Source organism: Cnephaeus nilssonii (assembly GCF_951640355.1).
Source record: "Cnephaeus nilssonii genome assembly, chromosome: 2".
Classification (NCBI taxonomy): domain Eukaryota; kingdom Metazoa; phylum Chordata; class Mammalia; order Chiroptera; family Vespertilionidae; genus Cnephaeus; species Cnephaeus nilssonii.
This window is the reverse complement of record NC_137073.1, coordinates 14,422,392-14,433,308: the sequence shown is the minus strand read 5'-3', so window position 1 is coordinate 14,433,308 and position 10,917 is coordinate 14,422,392. Positions and strand designations below refer to the sequence as shown.

The following is a 10,917-nucleotide window of genomic DNA, read 5'->3' as shown; positions in this document are numbered from 1 at the left end:
AGCTGCTATTCTTTTCTGTAGCAATGTCCTCTGCACGTCTGGCATGTTTCTTCAGAAAGGACCCCTAGCACCTTACTGTGCCACTGGTTCTCAGGGCCCGTACTGCTCTCTAGTCTGAAGGACATCCTCTGGAAGGAAAAAACGGGAACCACTCGCGCCCTAGTCTCCCCGTCTCCCCTCTCACCACTGGACCTCGCGGCCCTCGGGGAAGTGAGGGAACGGGGCGGGGCCAGACCGCTGGGCGGGGCCGGCGCGGAGTCTGGGCGTGGGCGGGGCCGGAGACGCGTGAGCGGGGCGGGGCCGGCGCGGAGCCTGGGCGTGGGCGGAGCCTGGGCGGAGCCTGGGCGTGGGCGGGGTCGGAGACGTGTGAGCGGGGCGGGGCCAGCGCTAACGGTCGCCCGGCGGTTCTACCTCAGCGGAGGTGGTGCCAAGAGAGCGCGGGCGGAGCGTGCTGTGGAGAAGCAGCGAGCGCTGGCTGGCGAGCGAGGCGGCGGGGCGGGGCTGTGAGTGGCGGGCGGCGGTCAGGGAGCGAGGAGCGGCCCGGCACTGGAGCGCTGCCGGGAGCGGCGGGCGCGGACTGCTGAGGTGAAGCTTGGCCCCCTGGCGGCGGCGGCGGCGGCGGGCGGCGGGCTGTCGGCCGGTCCTGAGGGCTGGGCTCCGGGGCCGCGGCGTCCGTGGAGGGGGCGGCCTTCTTCCGGCTGCCGCGGGCTGGGCAGGGTGGTCGCGAAGGCGAGGCCGACCCTCGGCTCACCCGTGGCCCCGCACTGCCGACAGCCGGCGATTGCGGGGTGTGGGACACGGCGTCTGTGAAGCAGACTTACGGAGTCTCCCACAGGCGGAGCCCGAGGGGAGTGTCACCTCGAACGCGCGTGTCCTGTGGAACCGGGTGGAACGCGTCGGTGCGCGTAGAATGGCCGGCTGTGCGCCCACAGACGCGCCCGTGTCCTCGGTGCAGAACAGGCGCGCGTTCCACACGGACTCCAGAGGCCGTGGTCGCTCACGTTAGGGTTCATCCTCCGGGTTGGGCATTCTCGGGTCTGACGGGAGCGACAGGACACGTGTCCCCGGTGAGAGGACCCACCGAGCAGTTCCACGGCCCTGGAAATCCGGCTCCCATCCCCGCCCGCCCTCCCTCGACCCCTGGTCACCCCCATCGTGTGCCGGCTCCACAGTTGTGCCTTTTCCGGGATGTCACAGAGTTGGAATCACCAGAATACATTTTCAAACACGGACTGGACGCCCAGGGAGTGTCGCACGTCACGGGGGTTTTAAAGGGACTGCCGTTGAGGTCCCCAGAGGTGCGGGGACTGAGCTATGAGGTGCGGTCGTGTGAGGAGGGCGTGGAATGATAGACTTTAGGTCAGTGATGGCGAACCTAGGACACGCGTGTCAGCACTGACACGCGTAGACATTTCTGATGATGAAACATTTGCTGCTCCTGAGGATGAAACATTTGCGAAATAATGTTTTTTCCTCAAAGTGACACACTACCCGAGTTATGCTCAGTTTTTTGGCGAAGTTTGACACACCAAGCTCAAAAGGATGCCCATCACTGCTTTAGGATATGGTGTTTGAATGCAAGTCATACAGTTTTCTTTTTCTTGTAAAGCAGTGTTTAGTTGTAAGATTTGAAACTGCCCGGAAAGGTAACTGACAAGCGTTCGCCTGTCTCCGCGCTGCTGAGTTCCCCAGGGAGATGGCCAGCGGCCGGTTTTCTCATGGACGCCCCCGCCTCCCGCCCCAGAGGGTCTGGAAGTAGCTAGAAAGGTATAATGCAGAGCTCGCGGAGTCCCCATGGAAGCAGCAGGAGTAAAAATGACCTTTCTGAATTGGGCTTATAGAGGTAGTTGAAATTGTTCCCCTCTAGGAGAGAAAATTTCCAATTTTACCCAAGATTTGTCACAAAATCTGTGGTTTGTGGTGAAAGGGGGAGATTTCTATGTAGAAATGACCATATAAAGAGGACTTCTGTGCAGTAGCCTAACTCCCTCCAAGTCTAGAGAACAAAGTAGGAAGTTATAGGAACATCACTGAGCTTCTTTGAAGCTCCACTTGTTCCCATTATTTAAATACGTGATATGAGTGTAAAATTAGCTGCTAAATAAAATTCTATCTAAAAAGCAAATTATAGCCCTGACCGGTTTGCTCAGTGGATAGAGCGTCGGCCTGCGGACTGAAGGGTCCCAGGTTCGATTCCGGTCAAGGGCATGTACCTTGGTTGCCAGCACATCCCCAGTGGGGGGTGTGCGGGAGGCAGCTGATCCATGTTTCTCTCTCATCGATGTTTCTAACTCTCTATCCCTCTCCCTTCCTCTCTGTAAAAAATCAATAAAATATATTTTTAAAAATAAAATAAAAAGCAAATTATAGCAATATTATTCTCAAATTACAAATCAGATTAACTTAGGGCTAATTAATTTAGTCAACAACTATGCATGATGCAATACACTAGGCACTGCAGGACATAACAGGAGATCACATAAGACTCAGCTCTGTCACCATGGAGCCAACCTTCTAATGAGGAGAAAAGACAGTACACAAGCAACAATTATGGATTAGGAATACTAAGAGGAGAAATGGAGGCTGGGAGCTACTTTAGGTAGATAGTGGGAAAGGCTTCTCTTTGAGACCCAAAGAATGCTGAGGAGCCTGCCTTGGGAAGACCCGAGGCTGGGTATGGGGAGGGTGCTCAAGGGAGAGGGAACTGCATATGCCAAGGCCCCAAGTCCTATTTGAGGAAAGGAGAGCAGCCAGGGTGACTGGAGAGAAAAGAAATGAAGAGATGGGCAGAGGGCAGATCAGCTGGGTATTACAAAGCTATAGCAAGGAGTTTGGATTTAATTCAGTGTGCAATTGGGAAGAGTTTTAAGCAAGGGAGAGAGGATCTAAGTTTTTAAAGAATTCTCTGTCATGTGGAGAAGAGATGGAGGAGGCAAAAGTAGAAGCAGAGAGCGGTAGGACAGGGAGATGGGATGAGGCAATCAGATTGAAGAGATAATTAGGAAGAATTAGCAGGACTTGGTGAGGATTGTCTTGTATCTGGGCAGTCAGGAAAGGAAGTGTCGATTATGACAGAGTAGATGGTGATGGAATTTTTTGATGGCAGAGTCAGGTAGCTCTGGGGCACCAGCACAGTACCTGACACAGTTCTTCATGGATAATTGTTGCATTGACTGGAATGGAAAGCATAAACATATACACCCCTTCCTGGCCCTGGAAAAAGTCAGCAAAGTTTATGACAAGTGCCCTCTCCACCTCTCTGCTCACAACTCCTCCTCCCGGGGCCCAGGCCTCAAACTGACTTAACTCTGGCCTGCTCAGAATTTGAGACCATGGTCTCAAACAGGAAAGTTGGTGGGCTTTGTCTTAAGTGTCTGAATGACAGCCTCAGCTCATCTGTGGGCCAGAGACTTCTCAGAGCCAGTAGCAAACAGTGTTACTTCCTTCTGTGGGTCCAGAGTTCCCTTATCCTGTGCCAGAACCCCAGTGGGCATTAGGACTAAGCAATGCAGCTTTCTCCTATGGAGGAAGCTCCAGCAAGGAGAAGCACAAGGGCTCTGGCCCTGCCACACCTTCATGAAACCTAAAATAAGGGACCAGGAAGGTCCTGGGAGGAACGGGCCAGGTCAGATTGGGCTCTGGGCTAGACAGGAGGTTTAAGTGGAAGGAGGGCTTAGAGCTCAGGGAGATCTGGGGGGTGGCAATGTCAGAGATCATCATGGTGTATCTAGTGTCTAGTGTAGGGCCAGCCTCATAACAGGCATTCCAAAACTATTACCTGTGACACTGCCACAATGTTACCTTAACTGGACTATTTCTAATGCCACCTTCTCTTTCCCTCCACCCTTGCCAAGGATCTGAATCAGTGGCCTTGAGACTGTACACATCTGGTCCCACATCTGGCTCTCTGTTTTCATTGCTCCTCTCTGAGGCTCCCGGGTAGGAGACCAGCCCCAGTCCTGCTCTGTCCTGATTCAGGGCCTGGTAATACCAGACACTCAACCCACACGTGTTGAGTGAATAAAATAGGCATAAACCAGGTGATTGCAGTACTCTAGGTGAGGAATGACTGAGTCTTGGACTGAGGAGATGGCATTGGAGATAGAGAAAAGGAGACATTTAAAATGTCTGGGAAGCAGAAGGGACAGTGTTGCTGATGAATGGTGTAATCTCGGGATTACCATAGCAAGCTCTTTATTTCATGTTAACTTTATGTTTATCAAAATGTCCAGGTAAAGAAGCAAGTTGTCTTTTCTTTTTTTTTTTTTTTGGGGGGGGGGACAGACACTAAAGTAGTATCACCATATATTTTGAATAATAGTAGAAATTAGAGGAACTTCAAAGAGTTCATATGATAAGTCAATGATCAAACCACTAAGAGACCCTAAGGGGTAAAAATTTGGAGAACTCATTTAGTATGTATGTGGGTAGTGTTTTTTTACATAATCCAGGTATTGAATAGTTCAATCTCTCCAACTTCAAGTGTCTTGCACTTCACAGACTCTCAGTAATGTTTATTGAGTAGATGGGTGAATGAATGAATCTGTCAAGGTTTGGCAAGTATTTCAGAGACTGAAATTGCATAGTGAGCCAGATCAGACCACACCAAAGAATGAGTAGGAAACTTAACACTGCTTAATATCCCGGTTGTTTTTGCTGGCACCAAAATGTCTTGAATACAGAAATTGTTACATTGGATAAGAATGAAAAGCAGTGTTCTTACCTGTTGAGAGTCTGTGAACTTCTAGGCACCTTATGTCCATTATTTCTAATTCTCAGACTAACCCTGTGGGGCAGATATAATCCACATTTTTATGGATGAGGAAATTAATGCTCAGTAGTGGCAAAACACTTGACTACAAACTAGTGGCACTGGAATTCAAAATCATATTTGACTAATATCACAGGCTCCCTGAAACTCGTGTTATGGGCATAACCTGTGGGTGAGAACATTCACAGTTAAAGTGAAACCTGTGGGTGAGAACATCCACAGTTAAAGAGGCCATGTATTATGAAGTGAAGTTGAGTAAATCTGCTAATTTGGTGTAGTTGACAATTTTACTACAGTAAAACCTATTTTAGTGATAACACCAAGGGACAAGCCATCATTTCATTTATTTGATATTTATTGAGTGCCTTTTATGTGCAACATAGCATTGAATTATACACATAAAATGTTAGACGCCACATCTGCCCTCATGGAGCTTACCATCTAGAGGTGAGATTAAAGTCACTGCCCATGCCCGCACACACACAGTGTAATCAAATGCATGATTTGAGGTATTTACAATAGAGTTTTGCTATATTTTTAAAAGTGGGCTTTATGCTAATATTTAAATCCATAAATGTCCCATTGAATCATCTCTTATCTGAAACTCTACATTTCAGGGTGCTTAAAAATTGTATATTATACATTTTTGGAGTGTAAATTTAAAAACTGAAGCCTAACCTATACATTCAAAACTATAAAAGGACATTTTGGAACATGTTTTTTACAGGTTGAATCTGTATTAACTTACATTTCACTGTTGTAATAAAACCTTTTCTCTAAGAATGAGTAAACTATATTTGAGCACTTTTTTAATCTTGGAATTGTTTATAGTTTATTTCATTTATTTAATTTATGCACCTAAATTATGTTTTCTAAAATGCAGATAAAAGAATGGCAAACTTCTTTGCATTGAAGAACTTCACTACACTCTCAGATCTGCATCCAAATATGGCTAATTTGGTAGGCTACAATGACATAGTGGTTTGGTTGTTCTATAAGGAAATTTTCTGTGGTAATATATTGATTCTTTTGACACATGCTTGTATATTTGACAAGTACATAGGTATTCATTGCATTTGTATAACTGTTTTACATTAAGTACCCCTAAATGCTTTTGTATTTATGCCATCTAAATGAAAATTAATATCTCTTTTGTCTACAGAGTAAGAGATTGTATATATTACTAGTGATTGTTCAAAATGATCTGAAGTTTATTTTAATTATTTAATAACTACTCAAGTTTAGCATTGTACAATTAAAACATTTTTGTTCAGCTCTAACTGGTTTGGCTCAGTCGGCCTGCGGACTGAAGGGTCCCAGGTTAGATTCTGGTCAAGGGCATGTACCTTGGTTGCAGGCACATCCCCCAGTAGGGGGTGTGCAGGAGGCAGATGATCGATGTTTCTCTCTCATTGATGTTTCTAACTCTCTATCCCTCTCCCTTCCCCTCTGTAAAAAAAATCAATAAAATATATTAAAACATTTTTTTTGTTCAGCAGCATCTATTCTCTAATCAAATTATCCAAGTTATAGACTTAAATACTTGCCATTATGCTGCTTTTATGACATAAAGATATACAACAGGTGTATTTCTGAAATGATTATGTGAAAATTCATTTTTTGGGGGAAGGTTTATGGGGGAATTCAATAATTTCAAATATAACAAGACTCTTATTTATTTAGAGGAAAGCTAGGTAGAATCATTTTATAAGGTGAATTTATTGTAAAGCAATTATCATAGTCCCTTACCTTTCTTGCTCCTGAGCAGTCTACTATTTCCATTTGGCATTTGCAAATCTGATTTCTTAAAATAGGATAAATTTATATGTAACTTTATAGTTTGCAATTCAAAGTTTATTGATGTTAAAAATAATTATTGCTGTTATAGGTTTTTTTTGAATGGTAAACTATTTGCTAATTGCCTCATCAGTTAGGAAGTTTTACTCAATATTTCCATTAGTTGTGTTTTTCCAACAAAATTCAGTGAGATCTGAAAGCTTATGGAATTTAAGAAATAATAGCAGTGTGTATAAATGTAATAAGACTAATTGCTCAGCTAGGATATGGCAACCTTAAAAGCTTGAATGTATTTTATTTATTTATTTTTATTGATTTCGGAGAGGAAGGGAAAGGGAAAGAGAGAAACATCAATGATAAGAGAGAATCATTGATTGGCTGCCTTTTGTATGTTCCACACTGGGGATCGAGCCTGAAACTCCTGCATATGCCCTGACTGGGAATCAAACCATGACCTCCTAGTTCATAGGTGGACACTCAACCACTGAGCCACATTAAAATTTGAATGTATTTTAAATGTAACAGATTATTATAAGGTTAAAATCAGTTGCTAGATTAATAATATAAATTTAGGTTTATCCTTTCAGAAAAAGCTAATTGTTTTTATTTCTCAAAGCACTTTTAAATATATGTATATTTTTATTGATTTCAGAGAGGAAGGGAGAGGGAGAGAGAAATAGAAACATCAATGATGAGAGAGAATCATTGATTGGCTGCCTCCTGCACGCCCCCTACTGGGGATCGAGCCCCACAACCCGGGCATGTGCCCTTGACCGGAATCGAACCTGGGACCCTTTAGTCTGCAGGTCAATGCTCTATCCACTGAGCCAAACTGGCTAGGGCTCAAAACACTTTTTAATATTTAATTTTTCTTTGGTAGTCACCAAAGAGAACATTAAAAAGGTTAAAGAGATGTTAATATCTTTAAGGTTTAAGATCTAGGACTTTAGAGCTTAGATTTATTAGCAGCAATATACTACAAGTTCTGTTGCAATCTAATTTATATTACTGTTCAGCATGTTTGGATTAAGAAGCTAAGCAATTTTATGTGGATTGTTAGAAAACCCTAAATAAAAGAAAGCTTTGAAGTCCATGGCAAATTAAATTGCATTATACATGTGCTTTGAATGAATTCAGTAAGGATTGATAGCATAGGGCAGTTACTGTACTCTACCTAGTGATTGAAAATAAAGTAGAAACATGCTAAGTATTAAATGATTATATTTGTAATAGTAGTTAACTATGTTATTGCTTTGTACTATTCCTTGTAGAATTGAACACTTACGAACTTATTTTAGAAGTTTGTCTGGAATAAATACATTTAAGTGGTTCCTAGTAAAAAATGTTTGTTAGAGCCAGTAAAATATAACAAGTCCATGAAATTAAATTTACCGTCTACATCTGTGTTTAATATTTGTTTTCTGTAACCTTTTTGTTTTTCAGAAAATAATCGGTATAGTTATTGGGAAAACAGATGTCAAAGGCTTTCCAGACAGAAAAAGCTGAGTTCTGTTTAATAGTTTGCTTCATTTTTCATCAATTGTGGCTTATGACTACAACAAAATGTATTTAGTGATTATATTTCTCATGCCTGTTTAACTCCTTAAAAGCAATGGCCATGTTCTCTATTGTATGGTAAAGTACTCAATTTAAGGCTATGTGTGTGAGGACATTAAAATCACTTAAAATATTTTTATTGATTCCTGAAAGGAAGGGAGAGGGAGAGAGAGAGAGAGAGAAACATCAATGATGAGAGAGAATCATTGATCAGCTGCCTCCTGCACGCCCCACACTAGGGATCAAACCTGCACCCGGCATGAGCCCTGACTGGGAATCGAACCGTGACCTGATTCATAGGTCAATGCTCAACCACTGAACCATGCTGGCCAAGCTAAAACCATTTTTAATGATTTTATTTGATATTTCTCAAACACATATTTGAAAGCTTAGAGATACAATGCCCAAGTAGCTAGTTAAGTTGATCAACTTATTAATGTGTATCATGTGTATTTATTGAGTACCTCTACTGTGTTAAGTGCTGCATAAAGGTAACAAGAGGGCAATTGTAGTCTCATATCCTCTTCAGATATCATAGTGTCTGAGAGTCTAGACTTATAGCTAGATTGACTGAGCTCACTTAGTCACTGAGTGATCTGAAATGTGTCCTATTACAGCTGTGAAATCGAGATAAATAGAGCCAGTGTGAGAATTAAATGTAAGGGCGTATGACCCATAGTAACTATCACTTTCAGCCTAAGAGATACAAGTACACAGGTAAATCTCAAATAAGACAGAAAGTGATAAGAAAGAAGGTTTTGGAGTAGGGATATGTCATGATAGAGTAATGTTGAAGGAGAGAGGTATGGCAGCAGTAGCTACATATTTACTCCAACAACCAGATAATTCAGTGAAAAATATTCATCTTTCATTTAGTTAACTTTAGCTTTAGTGGTCCTTATTGAGTTGCTTGAACTGTGTAAGAGTGTTAGGTCTATGGAAGCATAATCCGAGACTAAAATTGGATTTTTAAAAACAACTCGCCTTCTAACTTTTGAAGTTAACATGCAAAGTTACAATATAGAATGTCATATCTAGCAACTCATTACTATTAGCTTTAAAAGTGTCAATGGTGTTTATTAAAGGTTACAGTGTATTTCTATACAGCTTGAGGGAATTAGAGCTCTAGTAAGCCAGCCAATAATTCTGGAAGAAGACATTAATTTTGCTTAAATCATCTTAGTGATTGTGTTATTTGACTCATGATAGAGTGATAGGCACCTTTATTTTTATTGTATATCATGTAATATTCTGTTATTATTTTTGAGGTAGAAAACAAAGATGTTATCTCCCACCCATACTTGTTTGTGTCTTCACTTTACTTAATTAGATCAGAATTACCATTTGAGTAACTTGAAAAAGTTTAAATACCTGTTTTCTAAGCTTTACAAGGGATAATTTAAAATACATGAATTATATAGGGGGATAAACGGTGATGGAAAAATACATGAATTTTTAAAAGTCAATATTTAAATAGTAACTGAAATTACAACAATAAAATACCATTTTCACTTATCAGACTGTGAGGGTAGGGGACCACTTCTGTAGTGTTTGACTACTTTATATGATTATATGTACAGTATTCCTTTTTTGAAGAAAATGTGCTTATTGACTTTAAAAAACATTATACATATAACATATAAAATATAATATATTTTCATTAAAAATCAAGCAGTACAGAAGGTCATAGAGTTGAAAAGTAAAATTCTTCATTTAATCCCCAACTCTTCCTAGCCCAGTCCCCACCCCAAAGGTAACACTAATTACAGTTTCATAGATATCTATAATTTGTATATGTATGTTAGGTTGTGTTGTTTTTTTTAATTAGCAAAAGCAATAAAGAATTTTTTTGAAGAGATGTACTTGCTGACCTCTAGTGGTATCATTTAGTAGCACACATTTGTTTTCAAATAATTTAGATTTGAATTTGACTTAGGTTAAAACAGTAATAGTAAGAGAGAAATGGAGGATCTAAGCTAATATCTGGATGATTCAAACCTATGTGTCATTTCCCTCCAAATATACAGGTAATTGGGAAAAGGGAACAGAGGGGTTAATAGTGAGATGATTATCTACTTTGGCAGCTTTGAAATTCATAAAAGCAAGTATAACTTATTACAGAATTTATATATGAAATAATATTTTATACCATGTCTTTGAGTATTATTATTATCATCAGAATTATATTTTTCAAAAGTATAATGAAACATTTCATTTGAAAAATAAAAGCATCGGTTTTCTCTTAGATATTGGGTCAGAAAGGTACACTTTCAGTTTCACCATTCGTGATTCACCAACGCATTTTATAAATGCAACATCCTGGGGCAATGAAGATTATATCAGATCACTTTCTGACAGCTTTAGGATTGGTGAGTGTGGTAAGTTGGCATTGATTCTTAAATTGTATTTATTATAGTATTATTCCTTTGTTATGTTTGTGGTAACTACTCTGAGGGAGTCAAAATACAATACAGTAGTTGCCCTTATATACAGGGGCTAAGTTCCAAGACCCCCAGTGAATGGATACCTGAAAATGCAGGTAGTACCAAATCACATACTATATGTATGTGTGTGTGTGTGTGTGTGTGTGTATGTATGTATATATGTGTGTGTGTGTATATATATATATATAGTATTTTTTCCTGTACACATAGACCTGTGATAAAATTTAACTTATAAATTAGGTACATAAGAGATTAACAACAATAACTAATAATAAAATAGAACAATTACAACAATATACTGTAATAAAATTTATGTGAATGTGGTCTTTCTCTTAAAATATCTGATAA

At 40.9% G+C, this 10,917-nt stretch overlaps 1 protein-coding gene across 1 annotated transcript in view; it reads left to right on the top strand.

Annotated features, from left to right (window-relative positions):
• Positions 1-454: 454 nt before the first annotated feature.
• MEIOB (meiosis specific with OB-fold) overlaps positions 455-10,917 on the top strand; it is a gene marked incomplete at its 3' end in the record, with an annotated part of 32,332 nt that continues 21,869 nt past the window's right edge. Inside the window, exons 1-4 of the mRNA XM_079797187.1 lie at positions 455-585; positions 5,655-5,731; positions 8,012-8,069; positions 10,372-10,503. Coding sequence (XP_079653313.1) covers positions 5,663-5,731; positions 8,012-8,069; positions 10,372-10,503 — 259 coding nt within the window. The 5' untranslated portion in view covers positions 455-585; positions 5,655-5,662. The remainder of the gene's footprint in view (positions 586-5,654; positions 5,732-8,011; positions 8,070-10,371; positions 10,504-10,917) is intronic.